At 38.3% G+C, this 26,109-nt stretch overlaps 1 protein-coding gene and 1 long non-coding RNA gene across 8 annotated transcripts in view; both read left to right on the top strand.

Annotated features, from left to right (window-relative positions):
- Nucleotides 1-26,109, top strand: part of LOC139965474 (uncharacterized) — a 172,637-nt gene that overhangs the window by 116,596 nt on the left and 29,932 nt on the right. For 2 of the 6 annotated variants that reach the window (XM_071967865.1, XM_071967866.1), the window contains 3 exons: nucleotides 23,697-23,792; nucleotides 24,989-25,129; nucleotides 25,434-25,626. In XM_071967865.1, coding sequence (XP_071823966.1) covers nucleotides 23,697-23,792; nucleotides 24,989-25,129; nucleotides 25,434-25,626 — 430 coding nt within the window. The remainder of the gene's footprint in view (nucleotides 1-23,696; nucleotides 23,793-24,988; nucleotides 25,130-25,433; nucleotides 25,627-26,109) is intronic. The other 4 variants (XM_071967870.1, XM_071967872.1, XM_071967871.1 and 1 more) reach the window with 4 other exon arrangements.
- Nucleotides 869-17,308, top strand: LOC139965499 (uncharacterized). Of its 2 annotated transcripts, none has more exons than XR_011792270.1 (7): nucleotides 869-2,060; nucleotides 5,001-5,162; nucleotides 5,474-5,764; nucleotides 6,343-6,543; nucleotides 6,652-6,856; nucleotides 8,685-8,767; nucleotides 9,972-17,308. It is a non-coding gene; the product is annotated as an uncharacterized lncRNA (long non-coding RNA). The 2 variants fall into 2 exon arrangements; XR_011792271.1 differs by lacking the exon at nucleotides 869-2,060 and adding an exon at nucleotides 2,845-2,869.

The raw sequence follows: 26,109 nt of genomic DNA, 5'->3' as shown, positions 1-26,109 counted from the left end.
TGGAAGTGGTGAGGCATCCAATCCAGAATCTGACGTTGTGAGGTGAGAACTTAACAGGTTATGAGGCATGCAATAGGGTATTGACTGTTGAGTATACTTTGGGGAACAGGGCATATTATGGGAGATGGTCAATGATATGAGAAATAATACTATGGGGAATGGTGCATTATATGCAGGGTGTGCCCACGCTGGGCAGCACTGGGCGGCCCGGCTCAGCACTAAAAATTACCGCCCAGCACTGTCTTAAAAATTGTGAATCCCGCCCAGCACTATTTTCATCTAAAATCCCGACATTCCTAACAATATATTCAACATAAATTGGGCCTAGCCTATGCCAAAATCATACAGACTAATAATGCATCAGTTGTGGGCAGCACGGGGCAGCCCGGCTCAGCACTAAAAATTACCGCCCAGCACTGTCTTAAAAATCGTGAATCCCGCCCAGCACTATTTTCATCTAAAATCCCGACATTCCTAACAATATATTCAACATAAATTGGGCCTAGCCTATGCCAAAATCATACAGACTAATAGTGCATCAGTTGTGGGCAGCACTGGGCGGCCCCGCTCAGCACTAAAAATTACCGCCCAGCACTGTCTTAAAAATCGTGAATCCCGCCCAGCACTATTTTCATCTAAAATCCCGACATTCCTAACAATATATTCAACATAAATTGGGCCTAGCCTATGCCAAAATCATACAGACTAATAATGCATCAGTTACTCATGCGAGAAACATTACTTACGGCTTTCAATGGGTCCCTTGTAAAATCTCTTTGATACAAAGTAATAACTTTCACCAGGTACGTAATATATTTCACTGAAAAAAATTTAAAATGTAAATTTTTAGCAACACTAGTGCTTGTGTATATGCTTAAAAAGCTACACAAGTGCCAGTGTGGCAGTAATGAGTGTCCGGGCGTCCGTAGGACACTTATTACTAGGAAATAGTGTCTCATTTGCGTGAATAGTGTCTCAGGGACACTTTCCCTTGCTTTCTATGCCACCGTGGAAAGTGTCCGGGTTCTCTTCAAAGAGCTTTAACGTGGTTCTGTTGAGTGACAAACATTTCTGGCCCTATCTACGTTCCCTTATTACTTAAAAGGAGGTAATTTACTAGCGAAGACCAGGTTGACAATGTTATATATCGGTCAGCATGCACCCTCAAAACTCGGTTAAAGTATAACTAATACTTCGAGTGTCGACTGTTGTGGGAAGAGGCGGCAAAATGTTATTATTATCATGGAGACTACACTCCAGAGGGACGCTGTCCGCTCTATTTCGATCGTCGACTGTCAGAAGGCTGCATAATGAATGTTAAACTTATCTTCCGAACTAATTAGTCATGTCTGTCTGACTCTGCTGCTTATCAATCGTTACTACCATTAGGGTAGTTGTTTGGAAGGTCGGAATTTCTAAACGTTGGAGAAAGATCAACCATGTAGGTCGAAGGTAAATGTATTTTAACCGATACGCGGCGGTGATAGTTCCCCGCCATCCGGAGCATGGAGGTCAAATCCGGGGTCAGAGCAGGGAGTTGTTATGGAAAAACTCCCTGGTCAGAGTCAATATATTTTATTCAGTACGCGGGAAATGTGGAAATCTCCCGCTCTACGTTCTAGGTGTGACATGCGTATTTGCATTCTACTGTAAAATGTATACTGCTGTTTACTCAGTGAAGTAAGCCGAATGTGCCGTCTACGTCGTTACATGTCGCAGGCCCAAAATTTCTTAGTAGCTGCATATATGCACGCACAGTAATTGCATTAATTAAGAGTTGAGACCGTTAACTTACTTAGCCCGATCTGATATTACAAGATGACTTCTCCTGACCTGGATACCGATGACGAGTAGGCCTACATTATCATTGGAAAATATCTTTCGTCAGGACTGTACCCAGTGAAAAGTCTACGATAAATCTAGAAAGATCGATAAGGGGAAGATCGAAGAGTTTTAGACTGACGGGAGATGCCGATCTAGTTTACGTCGGCCCACATGGCAACGAAGATAGGCCCTTGGCCAAAGCCCACAAAATTAAAGCTTACAAGAAGGGTTTGGCGGTAAGTGTATTATTTGTTTATTTGTATAAAACTTTTAGGAATTATTTCCACTGAAGAAAATGATTCCATAGATATGCATATAACTTGAACTAAGTGCATTGGCCATTTGGGCCTTGCAGATTATAGGTATATTTTATTATTTGTAATCACCTAAGAGTAGAACTGAAAAGTCTAAACTTTATTAGTGTTAGAGAATATCGTGATGCATAATTAGTCGGCAAGACACGAATAGTATTAGGCTACTATAGGCTAGCCTACTGTAGCCTAGGAGTAGGACTTCGAGAGTTAACCCTATTTGCAAATAATTTGCTTTATTCAAATTCAAGCCACTCCGATTGGCAATCTCTGAAATAAAGCCTACTTGGTATAATTTTTGTTACTGTCTGGTAGCTGCCAAAACTCCCAGATCAGCTGTCAGTTACATATCAGCTGTGTAGTGTGTACCCATGCTACCATGAGTATACAAGCTTTTAATTTCAATAATGATTATGTGTTTGAAATTGCAAGGTTAAAAAAAAAAGAAATCTTCAGGATAGGACTTTTCAGATTTTCTGAAAGATATGTCCTGGGATTAGTCCCCTTACTAGTTAAAACACAAGGCAGCAAGGGAGTGGGGGGGGGGTCCCTGTCTTGTCCATTTGGAGGATCAATTAAATTAATGAGTGTTACTTTATTATCTCATTCTTTTTAGAGGTTTTCCCATATTTTTTTAATATATTGGTGCCGGGATGTGCACAGACACTGCAGCAGGTTGAATATATGCTATAGGTAATCAGTTGGCCACCTGCCCATCACTTCATTGTCAGAAGGTTAGCTGTACGTGTTGGCTAATAATTTTTAATAAGTTTAATGGGCCTCTTTGCTGGTGATATTTTAATTGTGCAAACATGTACATGGTTATGGTATGAATATTCATTAAACATTCTTCCACAGTAATTAAGGTTGTTAATATATATGCACAAAACAATGTTGCAATTAAATTAGTGCAGGTTAAACCATGGAGCTATAAACCTGGGATTATAGCTCCATGGACCAAGTTTATATCATTTATATTAAATTTGCAATGTATTATCACATGTAGACACTGCTTGGTGATATACTGTAGTATGTGCTAGAATAGTGACCAGAATGGACCTAAAAAACTAATATAGGCCTAGTGTAATCTCTTTGACAAATTTGAGGGTGGGTGAATAAATTTCTATTCAGGGGGATAGCTGGTTGTTGAGAGAAACAATTGAAAAAAGAGCAAATAAAAATGCACAACAATTTGCTTTTGTTTTATCCCACATGTTATCATGAACTTATTTGACCAAATGATAGGAGTATTTTGGTATAAGACCCTAATTTGAAAGAAAGGGATCTGAGAAGGTGGCTAAATCAATAGAAATATCAGGTTCATTTCAATTTCTGTAAGAGTCCTTGTAGGACACGAGTGGTGACAATTTCACCACCTAAGTATTATTTTCATCTGCATTTCAGCAGGAGGCACATGTACACCTGATTTTGATGGAATCTGCAATGGAAGTTGTGTAACATGTTTTTTTTTTTCAAATACCTATCCTAGCTCATAGGCCTTACATGTTAATGGAATACATATGGACCACCTTATGCGTTCAGCTTATTAATGCTAGGCCTGGGTCGAAAATACTGTTCACAAGCAGCACAGTTATCACTAAATCACTTTGTTTTTTGTCATCTAAAAGCAATATTTGTTTGCATGATTGTAACTGCAAAGTCATTCACCATATGCATATCAAGTTATCAACCGATGCTTAAAGTTTGCATCCCTTTGTTTGCCAGTGCAAGAGTATAAGGAGTATGTGTGGAGATTGTCCAGAGAATGAAAGATCTAGCTCATTCATTTGTTCTTAAAGTTATAATTTACTAAGCATATATTAAAGATGATCATGATGGTGGTACATTCAGTAGACTTAATGACTCGCAGTACTGTCGGGAATTTTCATGTACAGCAGCCATAAACACAAATTTCGCTAAGAACACATTTTGGTATTTTTTTTTAGCTGCGTATAATTAAAGCAACAGGAAAACCTTTACATAGGACTTCATAATTATCTGATATGAATTTCAAAATGAAAGAAAACTGAATTGTGATATGAAGCAAGAATGACACATGAACATAACAGAGTTCAGTACTTGAATTGTTGTCATAAAGAAGTATCCGAGAAAATGTCCTAGGTAGTACATTCATATGCAGTTCATAACTAAAGTACCAACAGAGCCATAGCCTTTTGTCCAAAATTCATCCCCAATGAACCCATATGCTTATTTCAACATCTATTTAAGTAAAATTTGCTACTTGGTTAATAACCAAGAAGTCTTTCCTTCCATACTGTAAGTCTATATTTGTAAATTTCTGTCATTAATATAAAAAATTCTGCAAATTCCCTTCAAAGATTAATTTGTAACATTTCTAAATGCTTACAATATATTGATACCAAGGTAAAGGTTGTACCAATGTATGCTTCCTACATTAGTTAGGTGTAACCCTGTCATCTCACTGAAAGATTCCAAGGCAATTTTCTGACTAACTATCAATCACTCATCCAGGTACTTATACATCTGTCCCCACCCCCACCCCACATTCAAAGGTGATGAAAATGGTTACCAGGCCTATGATAGTCCCTAGTGACAATTACCATCTAGGTTGTCAGCTAGATCACTGCATGTGACTTGCATCTCACTTCAGAGATTTCCCATTGGACTTCCATATAACAGCTGGGTTTGACAAGTCAGTAAGTAATAGGTTTGGTAATGAAGAAAAAAATGGTAAAAGAGTCTTCCAGTGTGAGTTACAATAAAAAATAAAAAAAACAATTGAATGTTTAGCATTTTACAAAACTCAGATATAAATCACTTGAACATCAGTTCGTATGATTAGATTGTGTATGGTTCTGAATGCCATTTTACTTCTTTTTTTAGATGGGTGTGGATATGATTGGACCCCTTCCAGAGACCATCAATGGAAATAAGTACATCATATAAACCCTATGTGACTATTTTTCAAAATGGCCAGAGGCTGTTGCTGTACAGAAACAAAACAGCAAAAACTGTTGCAAACTTTCTGTTTGAAACCATGGCCAGGTAAATATCCATCTACTTTTGTTTCTACTTTACATGGAATTAGTTATGCAGACCTGCATTTGCACTGTTTTAACTGTGACCCAGAAAGCGGCCAAATGGTTACAGGAATTTATAGAAGTTGTTTCTTAAGTTAATGTCAATGAAATGTTAGTGGGATATGGTCAGTGCTTTTAACTTACTTTTTTTTTAAATCAGTGCTGAAATGATTTCCTGATTAAACCATGTAGCCATTCTGCAGATGCCAGTAGTTCATTACATTATTCGTAATCAATACTTTAACAATAGTTATTTAAATGTTTCCATTTATTTAGATTTGGGTGCATGAAAATTGTCATCTCAGACCAGAGAGGAGAATTTGTTAATGCTCTGAACAAGTCCCTGTTTGACATGATAGGGGTAGACCACAGAGAATCCTCTAGCTACCACCCACAGACCAATGGGCTTGATGAAAGATTCAACCAAACTCTGCAAAGGTCACTCATCAAGGTTGTCAATGAAAACCAACATGACTGAGATGAAATGCTGTCTTCAATTCTCATGGGGTACTATACAGCCAAACATGGTTCAGTAGGTCTTTCACCTTTTGCTGTGATGTTTGGAAGGTTTGTAATAATTTAAACCTGCCATTGCTGAAAAGAGATTTACATTTGCTAAGGCCATATACAGAGAAAAAGCAATCAGGGAGAAGAGAGTTTGGACAAATCTTGCATAGCTACACCAGTCCTCTGTACGATAAAATCTAATTTGACACATCCCAGGTCCTGGGAAAAAACGCTAAATAGAGGACCATCAATAACCCAATTTAAGTTATAATATCTAAACAAATAAATATTAACCCTGTATATGGTACACTCTGCAGCAAGTACAAAATATGAACATTCATTAAACTGTAAATGCATGCCCATTAACTTAAAGATACATGCAATTAATGCCACTGAAATTGGTTTTGTTTTTCATATACTATATATTAATCATAATTGACTGGTATGCAAGTTGGACCTATAACAGCACAGAATATATATAAGGGTTTTATATTTGTGCTGGTTTGAGTATGTGATGTGACTCAAATTTCTGGTTCCATGGTCTTAATAGTGAAAATAAAATATATAAAAATTTATTTATTCTTCAGTCAACAAAGTGTTGTGAATAATTGAATGTTAATTTATCTTCATATATCCAGAGAGCCATTGCGACCAGTCGACATTGAAGACTCCATTGTCCAACCAGAAGCTCCTACTACAGACTGCAGCGATGCACAGCGGGAGAGGGTTTTTCAACTCATGTCACAGTCGCGGGACATAATCAAAGGTGTTGTGAAAGAAAATATTGGCAAAGCCCAAGAACGGCAAAAAAAGAATTTGGATAATAGGCACCAAAAAAGGTAATTATATAATGCTATGTTGTACATTGAAGTTGTAATTAAATGAATGGCAACATATGCATTATATTGTGATGTTTACGTATATCTGCTGGATTTTATTTTATTCAGAGCTTCGAAGTTGGTTCCAGTGTTCTCGTACGGAATGCTAGAAAGGATGCCCGAAGAGGAGGGAAGCTCGAAAACTTTTGGCTAATTGGGCCGTATGAAGTGAAGGCTGTGAATGAGAAAGTACTGTACACACTTATTAACAGTACCACAGGCCTTCCTCAGAAGAAGAAATTCAATTCAATTTTACTTAAAGAATTTTGCACAAGTAAGATTTCTTTGCAGTATTTTTTTGGGGGGGGGGGGGGTGGGGGAGGAGGAGGATTGGCATGATTCCTCCAGAATTTCCTTAAAAATAATCAGCAACTTAATCAGTTCTGAGTATTTGCTGGCTTATGTGAGGGTAAAGTGCTGTAGCTGTCTTCACACAATAAATCAGTTTCGACTTAATGGCCTAACAAATTAACCATTATTGCCAACAATAATAAAGACGGGAATAAGTTAATTAGAAGAAAACTTCAGTTTCCTGACAATTGTTTTCAGAAATTAAATTTCATTTGTTTTAGTTTTGAGAAGATAATTTTATGTGATGTCAGTTTGAAACTCTGCAATTTAATGTTCAACTTCTGAAGAGCAGCTTTCCTGGCTTTGATAATAATCGTAACCTATTTATTCATGCTGGCGTGTGTGTGCGTGTCTTTGTACCGCCCACATTGTAAACACGATATCTTAAGAATCGAAGCTTAGATTGATCCCATAGTTTGTGCAAAAGAGTACATTGTTGAGTACAAGAAGCGTATTGTATTGTTTGAGGTCAAAGGTCATTCGGGTCAAATTGTGAAACCTTGTAAACATGGTATCTCAATATTGGAAGCTTGGGCAGATCTCGTACTTGGTAAGATAGTGCATAACATTGAGTAAAAGAAACTGTTTGATTTTGTCGGAGGTCATAAAGGTCATTTGAAGTCAAAAAATGCCAAACAGTTACCTCACTCCCCTCTAACCTGTCCCTACACTAACGCACCTTCCTAAACATAATATTTCAGAAGCTTGGAACGATCGCATATATGATATGTAATTGTACCACATTGAGTACAGAAGCCTAATGTTGTGGGCCGAGGTCATAGGTGTACGGGACCATTTCGGTTTGGGGGGGGGGGCAGAAAGTTTTGTGCCCGAAAGTTCCCGTGACACTATCTAAGCGGAGCGCCACCATCGGTTGGCGCGTAGCGTACAAGAAAATTGTTGGCAAAAAAAGCCTCTCAGATTGCCGGAAACGGCACATCTGAGGCCTTGCAAGTTGCATATAAACATTCTTTATTTTATAATCTCACATTTTAGAAATTTACACTTCCCCAAAAATTTGGCAAATTAGAAGAAGAAAAAATGGTTACATCACTTTGAAGAGGAAAAATAGGACAGTATATTTTTTAAGCTCATATTTAGTTACCGTATTTATTATTTTAACACAGTACTCAGCTACCTCCAGAAAAACATACATTGTTCAACGACACGTAGGCGGGATAATGTCGCTGTGTCGGGTGAGACTGCAATTTGTCTCACAAAACAGTATAAAATGTAACAAAGAATATGATAAACCTGTACTTCTAGGCTTGTAGGCACTCCCCCCCCCCCCCCACCATCCATTCCATCAAAAAGAAAATGTTTCTTATATACACTCATGTCGGAGATGTCCAGGTATACAGTTGACTAGTTAGAAAAAAAAATGATCGCGCAAAAAGCGTGGTAGCCCAGGTGAGCTGTGCTTACGGTGGTGTTACACGGAAATATTCGGGCATCATGATGCTAAATAAAGAAAATCAATGAATTGTCGGGCAAAAATTTGAAAAAGATTTGGGCAAGCTACTGCATATTTATATATATATATATATATATATACATATATATATACATATATATATACATATATATAGTTTCTCCTCTTAGGCTGCCCGAATTTTTCAGGACTTTTGCCCGAATTTCTTGTCCTCTGGAAATTTGTTTTTTAAGACTCCCCCCCCAGGCCTATTTTTACAATTCATGGTTAAGTAAGTTTCCAGTGTGCTATGATTGTGTTCTTTGCTTTGATTCAACAGAGATCTGTTTGCAACAGTTTTTCTTCAAGTTCCACGAAGCAGTTGTATGACCAATTGAAGAAACTCAAAAAGTTTGAAGTACAGTAAGTGTTAAATATTTCATTAAAGTGGGATTATATGCACTCCATAATCATGCAGTTACTGATACCAACCTAAGTGGTATACATTGGCAGTTACAAGCAAAATTTTGTAGTGTTTAAGCAACTCTCAAAATTCAAGCAGAAACAAATATTGATTAATATTAATGATAAAGGTGCTCTACCTGTTACCTATCATCATCATCGCTCGGCCAAACGCTTTTAGATGTTTCGCTACGTGTTGCAAACTTTTATTGTGCTATATAGTAATGATATGTATACTTTCAATGGTTAAGCACTGCATTTAAAGGAACTTTTTATTGAAAAATGGGATCCAGTCCTTCTGGTCATATCATTGTTTGTAAGTTTATCGCCCTAAGCCTTGCCTTGTCATGAATTTTACTTTCTGTGATTGAGTGCTTGAACTGTTGGCCCGTCCTGCCAGAAAATTTGAATCTAACACTGACTTACGTCGAGACGTGACCTTAGTGCTGCACATAGGTCACACTTGATCAGATCTCACTCTAAGCTTGGCCTTGATACAATACACAGGAATGCGTACAGACTTCAATAGGCTATCAACTTGCCATACTGTATATCTGAATGCTCGCATGCTCAAGGAGGATCAGATCCCACACTTGGGGATTCAAGTTGCTATACTCTGAATAATCGCATGCTTAAGGAGGATCAAGCAGACCCCACAAATGAGGTGATCAACTTGCAATGCTAGCTTGCTAGTCTGAATCTCACATGCTCTAGTAGGACGAGACGTACAAGGGCGATCAACTTGCTATAGTTTGCATTCTCGCATGCTCAAGGATGATCAGACCCTACAATTTGGGTGATCAACGTCCTATAGTATAAATTATTGCATGGTTAAGGAGGATCAGACCCACAAGGGCGAACAACATGCTAGTCTGAATATACTCCATACATGCTCACGGTGGATCAGACCCACAATTGGGGGATCAATTTGCTACTGTCTGAATGCTCGCATGCTTATGGAGGATCAGATCTGCATTTGTGGCAATAAACAATATTGCTAGTCTGAATGCTTCACCTTGTTCTTACCGAATGCTGCAACATACATTAATTTGAAGTACCCATTCGTAATGATTGCTGAAATCATGTTTTCACAGTAATATTTACTTTCTATTTAATTTCTGTAACTTTGAAGCAATGCTTACTATTCATGCGTCCTTTTCTGCAGGCTGAATTACCTCAATGACGTTCTTGTCTCTCATGCTGTGGACCATCTCTACCACCTTGTCACAGGTTGCACCGAAACAGAAGCTGAAGCAGCCTGCAGTCAACTGCGCAAAAGCTTACCAAAGTAATGATCCTGATGCACAATTATCTTTTCAATATGATATGTGGTGTAAACATGCATTTTTTTAGCTTGAATGTGGTTACTTATTAAATTCTCTATTCAGTCAATAATTTTAAACTTTTATGTATAGGTATAGGTTGGTGCCAAGGGTCAGAGCATTTCACCAGGATCTGAAGGGAGGCTATCCAAGCTGAATATGATGAGGTTGGAGATGATCAGGTGTTTGAGTATAACAACCAGTGGTTAAGACAAGAACTTGATAATTTATGATAAAAAGGTTTCTTTCTTTCAATCATATCGTTATTGTTTGTCCCCCCCCCCCACCCCCACTGATAGAAAATTCCAGAAAAAAAATCCCGCTTAAAGTTTAAGTATGTTTATATGTGCAAGATAGATTAAAAACAGCAAGCAACAAGAAAAACAAAGCATAAATGCCGTCAGATAGCACTTTTTGGAACCGGCAATAAGTGTCCTTATATTAAGCAATATTTAATTCACACATTCCCTCTGTTCAAACCACACTAGATTGGTTTCAATTCATAACCCCCCCCCCCTCTCACACACACACTTCCTCCCCCTCCATATATATCAAAGGGTCTGTTTTTCTCCCCCTGGCAAGGAGGAAAATGTGCACACAATTAGTATACTGAATAGAATTAGTATTTCTATTATCTTATAATGCATTTAGTAATGGCATTGTAAGGTTGAATCAACTTGAGAGCAATGTTCCCAGAGAACTCCAGTCAGAATGATGGTATAAGTAAATCCTGGGATTGTTTTTGTTGATTGTGAAGTTCAAAGGACTCTAAGGTGACAAAATTCTAACAAAACTCTCACATAACAAGCATATATTTTACCACACGTAGAAATTAAGTTGTTCTATTGGTAGTTGTAATCTATAAACTCATGTGTCACATCCAGGACAGTAAATGGCAGTTAGTTCGTCTTTCTTCAGGTAAATGGAATTTTTACATTCACCATCTAATTTTTTAAATTCTGTTCTGCTATGCTTTGCTTTGGTCACACGAATAGCAGGGGCGGATCCAGGATTTTGAGAAAGGGGGGGCCGACATCCCGATGGTAGCACTTTAGTGATCTGCGTCCTGGGGGAGGGGTCTAGGGGGAGGGGCCCCCTCCCCCTTGGAAATTTTTGGTTAATTGTGAGTGCTTAGATGCAAAATGGTGAAACATTTCGCCAAAAACTAGAAAAACCAGAAACGTTGCAGACACGCTTTTTTGTGCACATATTTTTGCTCGATAGACACATATTTAAGAACGCTCGACAGTGCATGTACAATGGATACACTATTATTGCGTCGATTCGTTTTTTCTTTTGCGCGAAAATTATGACGCCAGATTCACCCCAAGCAAAAACATAAAACAAGATATGTTCAATGAGATAATTATGATATACTTATTAATGAAATGGGGGTGTAGGCGGTTTTACACTATCTAACGCAACGTAGTCGCCAAGAACCTGAAGTATTTTTAAGGGAGGGCCTGATAATAAGCGGAAACGGATCACCGACCGAAAATATATCGGAATTTGTGGATTATTTCTTGCTTCCTATTCAGGGGCGTAGCGAAGGTTCTTTTGTTGGGGGGGGGGGTGATTTGATTTGCCGACGGATCTGGAAGTGGTGACTGAAATGGGGGAGGGGTCTAAGGGGAGGGGGTGTCCCCTTCCCTTTTGGAAAATTTTTAGTTTTGAAACATCCTTAGATGCAATCTGGTGCATATTTTAAGTCAAATTTGATTTGCCGACGGATCTGGAAGTGGTGACTGAAATGGGGAGGGGTCTAAGGGGAGGGGGTGTCCCCCTCCCCTTTGGAAAATTTTTAGTTTTGAAACGTCCTTTGATGCAATCTGGTGCATATTTTAAATCAAATTTGATTTGCCGACGGATCTGGAAGTGGTGACTGAAATGGGGGAGGGGTCTTAGGGGAGGGGGTGTCCCCTCCCCTTTGGAAAATTTTTAGTTTTGAAACGTCCTTAGATGCAATCTGGTATATATTTTAAGTCAAATTTGATTTGCCGACGGATCTGGAAGTGGTGACTGAAATGGGGGAGGGGTCTAAGGGGAGGGGGTGTCCCCCTCCCATTTGGAAAATTTTTAGTTTTGAAACGTCCTTAGATGCAATCTGGTGCATATTTTAAGTCAAATTTGGCACCGTAGAATTTCCATTTCGATATTATTTTTATGGCAGTCGGCAGAAGAAGAATTAATTGGGACCAATTATCGAACTGTGTTTTCTCTTTCACTGATCGTTGAAATAGTGAAACTTCGTGATGAAAATGTTCAGAAAACTTTCCGGTAATGAGAAATAACAACATTCATTGATATACAAGCGAGAAACGTTAAAAATTGTGTACAATTCGTGAGCCGTGTCCTTAAGTTTTCCACGGAGAACGAAGAATGACATCTGCGATGACGTCATTCTGAACAGAGGCTAATAACAACACGTTGTCACACGATAGCACGACTCATGGGCTACGGCCTATACGGAAGCCTTTAATTCCATTTCTTTCACTGAGTTGCCGGCGATTCTGGCACTCGTCTAGCTGAGCCTGGCTACAGTAGCTATACTGACGGCCGTGACATTATCAGTTATTTGCCGAGAGGTTTTTAACTTGCAGGCGTCGGGTGATTGGATTGGTGAATGAGTTTATCAGATGAAGAACTGGAAAATCGAAAAAACCGATAAAGAAGCTCCCGTTCTCCTTTTCTCTATTCAGCTTTCCTTCTTTCTTCCCCTTCCGCTCTCTTCACCTTTTCTCCTTTTGCCGACAGACCCAAAATTTGCCGACAGCGACCAAATTATTATATATAATATAATAAATAAAAAAATAAAACCAAAATCTCAAAGGTTTACTTGTTAACTCAAGGTTTCATACTAACGAAGAATCAGCTGACTCTCAAGGTTCACACGAAGCTCTTTTAGATGCTCTTATAGCTGCATTATGAGCCCATAAAAACTCGTGCACAGAAAATTGTCGCATTTTGAGAACGAGACGCCCAGGCCGAATATAAAATATTCAAAGACTACTACTGATGAAGCTCCTATAAAGTTTGAGAGCAGAAACCGGTCTAGTTGGTCATAAGAACCTACACTAGTCTCTCCTACTATTAACAGTAAACTCAATTCACCTAATAGGTGCAATTATGCTTCACCACGAGGAGCATGCTATAAGTTCATGTTCCTTGGGCCCTCCCTTAAAAATACTTCAGGTTCTTGGCGACTACGTTGCGTTAGATAGTGTAAAACCGCCTACACCCCGTTTCATTCAGATAATTATGATATACCTGCTAACTGTGCATTGATTTTCCCTGACAGTAATAGTCAGCACTATAGTACTGAGCCGTATCTAATTAATACGTGATGTCGCGTAGGCCTGGTAATTGCCTTAGTTTCAAATTTGGAATAAAAACGATCGCGTTTCAGGGAAGAACAGCTGGATATATATTAGGCTTTTCTTTCACCAAGTTATGCCTATTAGGAATTTAAAGTACTCCCACATAAAAAAAACGCAACAGATTTCCAAAAAGGGGGGGGGCCGGGGCCGGGTCGGCCCCCCCCCTGGATCCGCCCCTGAATAGGTACTAAGTAACAGAAAACTGGCTAAAACAAGCAGAACAATTATCTTTCCAAGATGAGGGAAGCCAGCTCGCTTGATATAGCATACATTCATTGTTAGTTCTAAGCATAAACTTAGAGTCGTGACGGTATGGGTTAGAAAAAAATGATTTGTCATATTGCGTCATCTCAATATCAATGCTTAATTTGTTTGCTGATTTAATAAACCTTATGCATTAATACTTGTGTGTGCGGTATGACACCTGGCTTCAAACACGCTATCTCTAGAAGGGAAGCTTGGAAAATGTAAGATTTGGCATGTATGTGAATCATATTGATTATATCCTATATTTTTGGGGTGGATGTCAAAGGGTAAACAGGGTTCAAGTTGTGAAAACCTTGTAAAAAATTATAAGTTCAAGAAAGGAAGCTGAACAGATATCATATTTAGTCTGTAAGTATACCACATGGCTAAAAGAGGCCTTTGTTATTGTGGATATTAACAGTGGTCAAATTTTGTAAACCTTTAAAACTTGATATCTCAAGATGAGGAAGCTGGAAGAAATCTCATATTTACTGTAGTATGTATCACATTGAGTGAGTACAAGCAGGCTATCAGTGGTCATTTGTGTCAGCATCGGTCATTGTGAATATACTGTTTGTCACTTCTTGCTGTATTACTAAAGATCAAGTGTGTCAGTATGTCCCATTCATATGAGAGGATACTCATGTTGGATCATAGAAACCACAGTCTGGTTTATGCATACATGCTACTTGACAGCTGTCCTCATATGCCATTCAAGTATATCAAGGCAAGTAACAACTGGGATATAGTTTATTTATCTGTGATGCATTATGTAGTTGTTGCAACTGAATAAGCGTTTTCGTAGAAAAGGTCTTGTATCATGTAAGTTAACTTAAATCTCAATTAAAGATGCAGAAGTAGAACGCACTCATCATACAGTATACCTAGGTGTTTGTATTGATGACAAACTAAGTTTCACTGGTCATATAAGCAGAATACTTAAACGGGTGTACTTCATAGTCTCAACTCTACCGTATATAGTTCCATATTTTCATGTTGATGTAAGCAAAAGAGTTTTTACTGCCAATATCATACCACACCTAATATATGCTGTTTCTGCTTGGTATCACTTTTTACTAATTAAAGATAATAAGAGAATTTTTTTTTTTTTTAAAGTATTTTTCTAGAATTTTTAATATAGATTTTAACTTTCTTGTGAGTACTGTAAACAATGCTACTAAAAATTAGTTCATTAGAAGTGTAAATTGCATACAGAGAAATGACAGACATTCTTTGCATACCGAACTTAACTCTCTACTTTGAGAAACTACTAGGTATAATCTGAGAAACAAAGCAATAACACCAAAATTCAGAATTAATGTGTATAGATAGTTTTATAGTTTTATTTATCTTGCTGCTATTTTATTTACAAAATGGTAATCTGGATAATTTATTGTAGACAGCTGCACTTGTACGTTTTGTATATATATATATGTGTGTATATGTATGCGTGTGTGTGTGTATATGTGTGTATACATGTATATGTATGTATGTGTATGTATGTGTATTTTTATTTTCAGTGTTGACTGGCCTTGGATGCTCCCCAGTAAAGGATTCAGGTGATTATAGTGTTGACTGTGTCAAGACCAAACTTTTAGTGCAAAGAATATTTATTTAATGTCAAAGGAAAAGGTGGGCCAAATATGTAGACAAAAGCAAGAGAAATGTTAACTGATACCAAGTTGTGTGAATTGTGTACAAATATGATTTTACTGGCTTCAGCTTGCATTTCCCAATTAGCCCTAATTGATTTTTTTTCTTTTCCAACATTTGAACAATAGTCATTGAGATACTTTGACTAGCACTAAACAATCTGAGTGTAGTAGAACTGGTTCTCACACAGCCTCCTTTCCCAGTATTTATGTTAAGCCTGATACTTAGTGTGACCAGCAGCATGTCATTTGAAGGTAGTCTGTATAGGCCACAAAGTTGTATTGTGACATCAAGAAGTACTTTCCTTGAGGTCTTTATAATCTCCAAATTTTTCTCAGACATTTTAAAAGAACATGCAAAAGGACAGAATGTCCAAGTGAGGTAAATTTCCTACAGGTGGTACAAAAACAATTTAATAATTTTGACCATAGGTGACCATATTTTAGTATCTGGCATATTTGAAGCCAATGCAACATAACTTTCAGCTGATTTTTGTTGAAAATAATTGATATAGCTTAGAGGCCTTTATGCCCATTAACAATACATCGTAGCAACAAACGTTTTTGGTGTTTATCAATACCAGTTGTGCATGGTGAGATATTCGTTTGGAAATACCTTCTAATGAATATTGCACTGCCTGACTGTGCAGGCAATATATCATGATTCGATGGTTGACATGTCATGAACACACGAAAACACCCTACACAAACCCTCTGCTCCTATACCATATGATTTTATATTGCTTCCCAAGTACCATTTCCAACCAGCTAGGCATTGCCCAATCTTAAAATATATCACATGAAAAGGAATTCCCAAGTATTTTCACCATAGTTAACATTCACAGCCTGTCGATAATTGGATTAACAATAGTCTACCTTTAATTGATTGCCTGACCAACAAATACTGCTAGGCTACAACTGTGGATGCCAAAGCATGGTTTACTTTGATTTATGTAACCTTTTTTTCCCATGTGAATGTCATTTTGTCTTGAGATCCCCAAGATTTCAAAAGTTACTAGATGTGAGGCTATCTGTTATTGTCAATGGTTGTCAAGCATTAGTATTAAAAGTAGAAGGGAAATTGGATGATTTTTATAAAACAAAGTATTTGAAACAGCTTGTACTAAAATAAAGAAACAGATACAGTTGTTCTATGTCACAATAGACGTAGGATGTTGCACGAGTCTTGCAGCACTTTTGTCATTTTTGGTTCCTTGCTTTTTGCAAAGCAAGGAACCTATGCGTTCAACTTGGCGTGTGTGTGTGTGTATGTGTGTGTGTGTGTGTGTATGTGACGCTTGGCTTGTGTACACGATATCTCAATAAGGAAATGATGTATCATGATGAAACTTGTTGGGTGGATAGCCCATAGTGAGAGGAAGATCCCTATTGTTTTTGGTGCCCGCAAAGGTCACCAAAGGTCAGTTAGATGCCAAAAACCAATATATTAAAAACAGCAATAACTCCCGTTGACAGGGTCCGACATGGTTGATATTTTGGGAGTAGTTGTGAATGGGGTAAGGCATCGTTTCCAAACATAACGGTAATGTGATCTGAGGTCAACAAAGGTCAATTAATGATAAAAAACTAGTATTTTTGCGATAACTTGAGAACGAAATGTCCGTTAGGGTTGGGAGTTGCTTCAATGTAATCCAATCGTCGATCCGCACCTGGGTGACCCTTGACCTCAATTTGACCTTTGGTGACCTTTACATGTTTTGGGGGATTTTTACAGTTTTGATGCTATTTTCAGATGTCAAAGGTACCTTCTGAACATAAATGTCAATAGGTTGACCCTGTGTGACCTTTATGTGCGAAGTTATATGGGGTCAAAGTTTTTCGGTCGGAGTTAGGATGGTTGCACAGACTTGTCGTTTTGTTTTTTGGAATCAGGAGATTAAACTACATCTGAAACCAAGGTCAAAAGGTCAAAGGTCACATTAGAAAAAATGTGCTTATTTTGGGAGGAAACGAGCAAAAAAGAAAATGTTTGGTTTTGATGCTAGATTTGGATACCAAAGGTACCTTCTGATAAAAAATGTCAATAGGTTGACACCCGTGTGACCTTCGTGTGCGAAGTTATAAGAGGTCAAAGTTAATTTTCAGACATTTAATGCAATAACTCCCAGTTCCAAGGTGTGACGTGGTTGATATTTTCGGACAAGTTGCAAATGGTATAGGGGAATATTTTCAAACCTAACGGTCATGTGATCCGAGGTCACCAAAGGTCAATTAATGTTAAAAAACTAGTATTTTGGGGGGAGAAAATGGGCAAAGAAAAAAATGTTTGAATTTGTATAGTTTGATGCTCTATTTAGGTCTCACCGATCAAAAATTTCAATAAGTTGACCCAAGGTGACCTTTGTATGTTAAGTTATATGAGGTCAAAGTTAATTTTCAGACATTTAGTGTAATAACTCCCAGTGCCAAGGTATTACACGGTTGATATTTTGGGACAAGTTGCAAATGGTATAGGGGAATATTTTCAAACTTAACGGTCATGTGATCCGAGGTCACTAAAGGTCAATTAATGATAAAAAACTAGTATTTTTGCGATAACTTGAGAACAAATTGTCCGTTAGGGTTGGGAGTTGCTTCAATGTAATCCAATTGTCGACCCGCATCTGGGTGACCCTTGATCTTAATTTGACCTCTGGTGACCTCTGGTGACCTTTTTGTGTTTTGTGGATTTTTACAGTTTCGATGCTATTTTCAGATGTTAAAGGTACCTTCTGATCATAAATGTCAATGGGTTGACCCCCGTGTGACCTTTGTGTGCAAAGTTATACGAGGCCAAAGTTAATTTTCAGACATTTAATGCAATCACTCCCAGTTCCAAGGTGTGACACGGTTGATATTTTTGGAGTAGTTGCAAATGGTATAGGGTAATATTTTCAAACTTAGCGGTCATGTGATCCAAGGTCACCAAAGGTCAAGTAATGATAAAAAACTAGTATTTTTGCGATAACTTGAGAAGGAATTGTCAGTTAGGGTTGGGAGTTGCATCTACGTAATCCAATTGTCCACCCACATCTGGGTGACCCCTGACCTCAATTTGACCTCTGGTGACCTTTTCATGTTTTGGGGATTTTTACAGTTTCGGTGCTATTTTCAGATGTTAAAGGTACCTTCTGATCATAAATGTCAATAGGTTGACCCCTGGATGAGCTTTGTGTGTGAAGTTATAGGAGGTCAAAGTTAATTTTCAGACATTTCATGCAATAACTCCCAGTGCCAAGGTGTGACAAGGTTGATTTATTTGGACAAGTTGCGAATGGTATAGGGGAATATTTTCAAACTTAGCGGTCATGTGATCCAAGGTCACCAAAGGTCAGCTAATGTTAAAAAACTACTATTTTGGGGGGAGAAAATGGGCAAAGAAAACATGTTTGAATTTTTACAGTTTTGATGCTCCGTTTAGGTCTCACCGATCAAAAATGTCAATTGGTTGACCTACGGGTGACCTTTGTGTGTGAAGTGTTGTATACAAGTTCAAAGTTAATTTTTAGACATTTAATGCAATTAAATCCCAATACCAAGGTGTGACACGGTTGATAATTTGGGACAAGTTGTGAATGGGGTGGTGGAACATTTTCAAACTTAAAGGTCATGTCATCTGTGGTCACCAATGTTATCATATCTGTTGACCCGCTTGTAGGTGACCTTATATCCCTTACATTTTCGACGCCATATTTAGATCTCAAAAGTGCCTTTTCATCAAAAATCCGATCACATTTTGTGATCACAAAAGTGTTGGCTATAGTGTTGGTTACTTTATGCGTACATGTAGGACCACAATTACTTGGACTATTTGAGCCCAATCTTGCTTGATAATGAGTGTATTGTCATATACCCCAAGCAAGGAACCACAGTGCCCTTGGGCTCTTGTTTAGAAATGTATTTATCTTATGCAACAGAGAACATGAAGGAGAATTAAATTTGCAATAAATTTTAAATTAAATTGATATTTCCATTCATTTGTGTCTGTCCAAATAGTATCATGCAAGAAATCATTAATGACCATATATTTCAGCCGTTCATCATGTAGCGAAATTGGTCTAAAGTTCCTCTATAAATCCTGCCATTAAGAAATGCAATTAAGATGAAAAGGCATACTCCAAAGAAGCCTTGCTGTCCTGATGTTTTTGCACTACGTTTCCACACAGAAGAGCTTGTAGGACACATTTATCCGTGCTATTCTCTCATCCTGTCCGCGCGGACAGAAAATCACCACACACGGACGTTTTTCCTAGTTAATAGTGTCCGTCCGGACAGATAATACTGTCCGCCGGACACAATTCCCCCCGAGAAAGTTGTCCTACGGACACAATTCCCGTGGAATAGTGTCCGTGAGACGCCCGGACACTATTCCCTGTCACACCAGCATCTGAGCACCTTCAAAAATCGAAAAAAATTCTCAAAGGGGAGGGGGCACCCCCTACCCCTTAGACCCCCTCTCCCAGGACAGCAATTAGTATACCTGGCACTCAGGAAATCCTGGGCACATCCCTGTATGAGTATGGACCCTGCTATAGGGAAAGGAACATACTTTGGGTGAATGGAGCATACTATTGTGAAAGAAAAATTCTATGAGGAATGATCCACACTAAGGGAAGTGGAGAATACTTTGGGGAACAGCATTATATACTTTGGGTGAATGTAGCATACTATTGAAGGGAAGCTTTGTTTACAACTATTGTATTTATTGCTGCGCTGCCTTCAGCGTTTTGGCTATTAATTCTAAATGCCTGTGGATTTTGCTGTATGCAAGTGGAGAGAAAATGCAAGGGGCCACTGGCAGTTCTGCCACTATCTGACATTAAAGCACATGGTAAGTCGGTTAACAACCGTCAGTCATAGAATCATGAAGCATGATTCTGTACTCAACATGAACCTGCTGAATTACTGCTCATTTATCAGTTAATATTATTCTGCTGTTCTGGTACTATAAGCCTGGACAGTAACAGGTGTTTGCTGTAATTCAGGAAAATGTCTCTAGTAGATTATTTGAAGGATTTAATAGCAAGTGCCACAACTTGAACAAGTTACTCTTGTCAGGATTTCAATAGTTTTGTCAGGATTTCAATATCACCTGTTTGCTCTGTCCTGCTTTTACTCAGATCTTCTCTGATCTACTATGAGCCATGCTTTATTTACAGGGAGGGGGTTAGAGGAGGGTGAGTGGAGGAGGCGGGTACAATATGGAGGGGCAAAAACATCAAAGGGCAGTGGAAAATGTAACTGTAATATTTTTGGGGGCAGAGCAGAAAGATATTGCTGACATTTTGCAACAAAATGGAACCTCTGTTCATTCCATACAACAAATTCTAGTCTTTGAATAATTTGTTACATATTTTTGAACAAGAAGGCACTTTTGTAGTTACAATTTTATAATTATAAAATCATAAGAAGGTTACTCTTTGTTACTAGAAAGGAGCACTTACAATTAATGAAAAGGTGCACCTTTTCACAAAAGGGGCAGTTTTTCACAAAACTGGTTGGGCATATGCCCCCCCCCCCCCCTCTCTTCATTGCTTCTAGTTCTACCATCCCAGTCTATGTGGTAAACTCTTTAAAAATAACACTCAAACTTTCAATACTGGCACTTTGAACTTTGGGTGGGTAGACATATTAATATTCATTATTGATATTATTCTTGATTCCTTCTTTGCAGTAATATCGATCTTGTCATTCTCGGAGATCTAGGAGACAATCCCTGCTGTCGCCTCGGAGAGGAGCTAAAGAACAGTGCACTCGTTTCACAAAGGACCATTAAAGTACTGGATAAAGCCACTGTAAGTCCAATTATTGTCAGGAAATATCTTCATCTGGTCATATATGTCTGTGTTTGTTGAAATGTGCACACCTCTGACAGGGAAAGAAAACTGTTTTAAATAGAAAGTGAGAGTAAATGTTGTTTGCAATCAACAAACCCTGTTTAGTCACCTGTCTAGTCACCAATCTTGCTTGATAATGAGTGTATTGTCATATACCCCAAGCAAGGAACCACAGTGCCCTTGGGCTCTTGTTTAGAAATGTATTTATCTTATGCAACAGAGAACATGAAGGAGAATTAAATTTGCAATAAATTTTAAATTAAATTGATATTTCCATTCATTTGTGTCTGTCCAAATAGTATCATGCAAGAAATCATTAATGACCATATATTTCAGCCGTTCATCATGTAGCGAAATTGGTCTAAAGTTCCTCTATAAATCCTGCCATTAAGAAATGCAATTAAGATGAAAAGGCATACTCCAAAGAAGCCTTGCTGTCCTGATGTTTTTGCACTACGTTTCCACACAGAAGAGCTTGTAGGACACATTTATCCGTGCTATTCTCTCATCCTGTCCGCGCGGACAGAAAATCACCACACACGGACGTTTTTCCTAGTTAATAGTGTCCGTCCGGACAGATAATACTGTCCGCCGGACACAATTCCCCCCGAGAAAGTTGTCCTACGGACACAATTCCCGTGGAATAGTGTCCGTGAGACGCCCGGACACTATTCCCTGTCACACCAGCATCTGAGCACCTTCAAAAATCGAAAAAAATTCTCAAAGGGGAGGGGGCACCCCCTACCCCTTAGACCCCCTCCCCCAGGACAGCAATTAGTATACCTGGCACTCAGGAAATCCTGGGCACATCCCTGTATGAGTATGGACCCTGCTATAGGGAAAGGAACATACTTTGGGTGAATGGAGCATACTATTGTGAAAGAAAAATTCTATGAGGAATGATCCACACTAAGGGAAGTGGAGAATACTTTGGGGAACAGCATTATATACTTTGGGTGAATGTAGCATACTATTGAAGGGAAGCTTTGTTTACAACTATTGTATTTATTGCTGCGCTGCCTTCAGCGTTTTGGCTATTAATTCTAAATGCCTGTGGATTTTGCTGTATGCAAGTGGAGAGAAAATGCAAGGGGCCACTGGCAGTTCTGCCACTATCTGACATTAAAGCACATGGTAAGTCGGTTAACAACCGTCAGTCATAGAATCATGAAGCATGATTCTGTACTCAACATGAACCTGCTGAATTACTGCTCATTTATCAGTTAATATTATTCTGCTGTTCTGGTACTATAAGCCTGGACAGTAACAGGTGTTTGCTGTAATTCAGGAAAATGTCTCTAGTAGATTATTTGAAGGATTTAATAGCAAGTGCCACAACTTGAACAAGTTACTCTTGTCAGGATTTCAATAGTTTTGTCAGGATTTCAATATCACCTGTTTGCTCTGTCCTGCTTTTACTCCGATCTTCTCTGATCTACTATGAGCCATGCTTTATTTACAGGGAGGGGGTTAGAGGAGGGTGAGTGGAGGAGGCGGGTACAATATGGAGGGGCAAAAACATCAAAGGGCAGTGGAAAATGTAACTGTAATATTTTTGGGGGCAGAGCAGAAAGATATTGCTGACATTTTGCAACAAAATGGAACCTCTGTTCATTCCATACAACAAATTCTAGTCTTTGAATAATTTGTTACATATTTTTGAACAAGAAGGCACTTTTGTAGTTACAATTTTATAATTATAAAATCATAAGAAGGTTACTCTTTGTTACTAGAAAGGAGCACTTACAATTAATGAAAAGGTGCACCTTTTCACAAAAGGGGCAGTTTTTCACAAAACTGGTTGGGCATATGCCCCCCCCCCCCCCCCTCTCTTCATTGCTTCTAGTTCTACCATCCCAGTCTATGTGGTAAACTCTTTAAAAATAACACTCAAACTTTCAATACTGGCACTTTGAACTTTGGGTGGGTAGACATATTAATATTCATTATTGATATTATTCTTGATTCCTTCTTTGCAGTAATATCGATCTTGTCATTCTCGGAGATCTAGGAGACAATCCCTGCTGTCGCCTCGGAGAGGAGCTAAAGAACAGTGCACTCGTTTCACAAAGGACCATTAAAGTACTGGATAAAGCCACTGTAAGTCCAATTATTGTCAGGAAATATCTTCATCTGGTCATATATGTCTGTGTTTGTTGAAATGTGCACACCTCTGACAGGGAAAGAAAACTGTTTTAAATAGAAAGTGAGAGTAAATGTTGTTTGCAATCAACAAACCCTGTTTAGTCACCTGTCTAGTATTTCTATAGACTATCCAAGTTTATCTAAGTCCCTTAGATGTCAGAGTTTTATAGTTAACTCACTAGTCACTACCTTAAGCCCAACTCATTTCTTTGTAAAAAAGAAGGGTACACATTTCCCAATCTGATGAAGCCTTGAAGTCATCAATTTTTATTTGAGTTTTGATTATTTAATATATTTTTTTTTCTATAAAGGTGCCCATCGTGAAACTGACAGATGCCTTCACTCAGATTCGGGTTGATATCAGCTTTAATGTAAAAACCACCACAGAATGTGCCAAGCTTATTGAGGTGAGCTATATGAAACAGTTGAATGTAGTTTGCTGTGTCACATTTTAAAACTTGTTCCAAAAAGAAGAGAATTACAAAGTAGGATTTGTGAAATTGACCAGTGACCAAAAATTTGTGGAATTGATGGGAATTGCAGTGACTTTGGTGTAATTTAGCGTAAAAGTAATTTTTGGTTCCTTGCTTTTTGGAAAGCAAGGAACCTATGCATTCAACTTGGCGTATGTGTGTGTGTATGTGATTCTTGGCTTGTGTACACAATATCTCAATAAGGAAATGATGTATCATGATCAAACTTGGTGGGTGGATAACTCATAGTGAGAGGAAGATCCCTTTTGTTTTTGGTGCCTGTGAAGGTCACCAAAGGTCAGTAAGAGGCCAAAAACCAAAATATTAAACACAACAGTAACTCCCATTGACAGGGTCCGACATGGTGGATATTTTGGGAGTAGTTGTGAATGGGGTAAGGTATCATTTCCAAATATAAAGGTCATGTGATCCAAGGTCAACAAAGGTCAATTAGGGGTCAAAAACTAGTATTTTTGCAATAACTTGAGAACAAATGTCCTTCAAGGTTAGGAGTGATGCTATTGTAACCCAGTAGTTGACCCGCATGTAGGTGACCTTTGACCTCAGGTTGACCTGCGGTGACCTATATCAGTTTCTTTGGTTATTTGAATTTTCGGGGCCATAATCAGATCTCAAAGATACTTTCCGATCAAAATTGTCCATGGTTGACCCCTGTGTGACCTTCGTGTGTGAAGTTATCAGAGGTCAAGGTTTTGTTCTTTTAATATAAAGTACAGTTAGGATGGTCGTACAGACTTGTTTTGTTGTTTCTGGAATCAGCGTGTAAAACTACATCTGACATTGAGGTCAAAGGTCAAATTTTGAAAAATATGCTCATTTAAGGAGATACAGGGCAAAACATAAAAGGTTGTCATTATTTTGATATTGATAAAGCTCTTTGTGCTCTATAGAGGAAACCAACTCCGGCATCAATCGGGCACCCGGTTCTCAAGTTATGAGGGGCCAAAGGTTGGTTTTGATACAGGTTTTATTAGCAATAACATTGTGTGTGTACATTGGAGCACATGACAATTTTAGGAGAGGTTTCACATCACAAAGGGGAATATTTTTGACAAAAGTCCGAAGGAAATAATAATCAAATCTGAAATTCTCCTTTTGTTCTTTCTCAGAACTTTATCTCTCAGTTTCCCACCCTCCCACAATTGGTGTTTGTCTTGAAGCAGTTTCTACTTCAGAGAGACTTAAACGAAGTCTGGACTGGTGGCATCAGTTCCTATGGCCTCATCCTGATGATTGTCAGCTTCCTACAGGTAACATTTCTAGCAGATTATAGTGAGTATACTATAGTCACAACCGTAGCACCATCATTGTAGCCATTTCTTCAGTGATCTGATTACCTTCTTAGCTCTGTCCTGCCACAGTTGAGGAAGCGCTTTTAGTTTATGACAACCACATTACTGCACCTCTAATGAGGAAAGAATTCCGCCTCTGTTTGTGGTTATAGACATCAGAAAGCTGCCTTTTCTAATTTGGGTGGGATTTTTTTGTTTAGCCCAGACTTGATCCAATAATCTCTTGTATTTAATTGTGAAGTTTGCTCCTCTTTCTCTACAGTTACATGTTCCCCCAGAACCAATCAATTATGGCGTTCTTTTGATTGAATTCTTTGAGCTGTATGGCGTCAACTTCAACTATTTCAAAACAGGAATTACCGTCGAAAATGGCGGTAGCTACTTTCCCAAAGAGGAAGCCTCTTTTATGACCGACCGCTGTAGCCTACTCTGTTTAAAGGATCCACTCAATAATGGTAAGTCCAATTTACACTCCCCTATTTTTTCACTAAAAGTGCAACTTTTATGGTATCAAAGTAGAAATATTAAGAATATTGTCAACTTCTCAGGCAATTTGGGATATGTCATAAATATTCCTTTGCATTATAAAATGAAATGTTTTGTAGTTTAAGGATTCTGAGTTTTGCTATTTTACTTTGTGTTATCAAATACTGTAAATACACATGTGATTGGGGAGGAGGTGGTTGGGGTGAATGGGGTGGTTGGGGTGGAGGGGGCAGTGGGAGGGGAGATGTTTCAGCGATTAAAAGAACAGTATAAAACACAAACATCTCTTTACCTTTAATACATGGCAGAGAATATAATGAAGATCTGCTCCCCCCAAAACAAACACAACTGAGGGTAAAGATAAGGGTTGTATTCATTTCTGCATTAAGAAATAAATAAACATGATGTTAATTGCCCAGGAAGAAGCTTTCTCTACTTTCATGTCAGATTAA

The sequence above is a fragment of the Apostichopus japonicus genome, chromosome 3, assembly GCF_037975245.1.
Source record: "Apostichopus japonicus isolate 1M-3 chromosome 3, ASM3797524v1, whole genome shotgun sequence".
Classification (NCBI taxonomy): domain Eukaryota; kingdom Metazoa; phylum Echinodermata; class Holothuroidea; order Aspidochirotida; family Stichopodidae; genus Apostichopus; species Apostichopus japonicus.
Note: the sequence above shows the minus strand (reverse complement) of the source record. Positions and strands in the feature narration are given on the sequence as shown.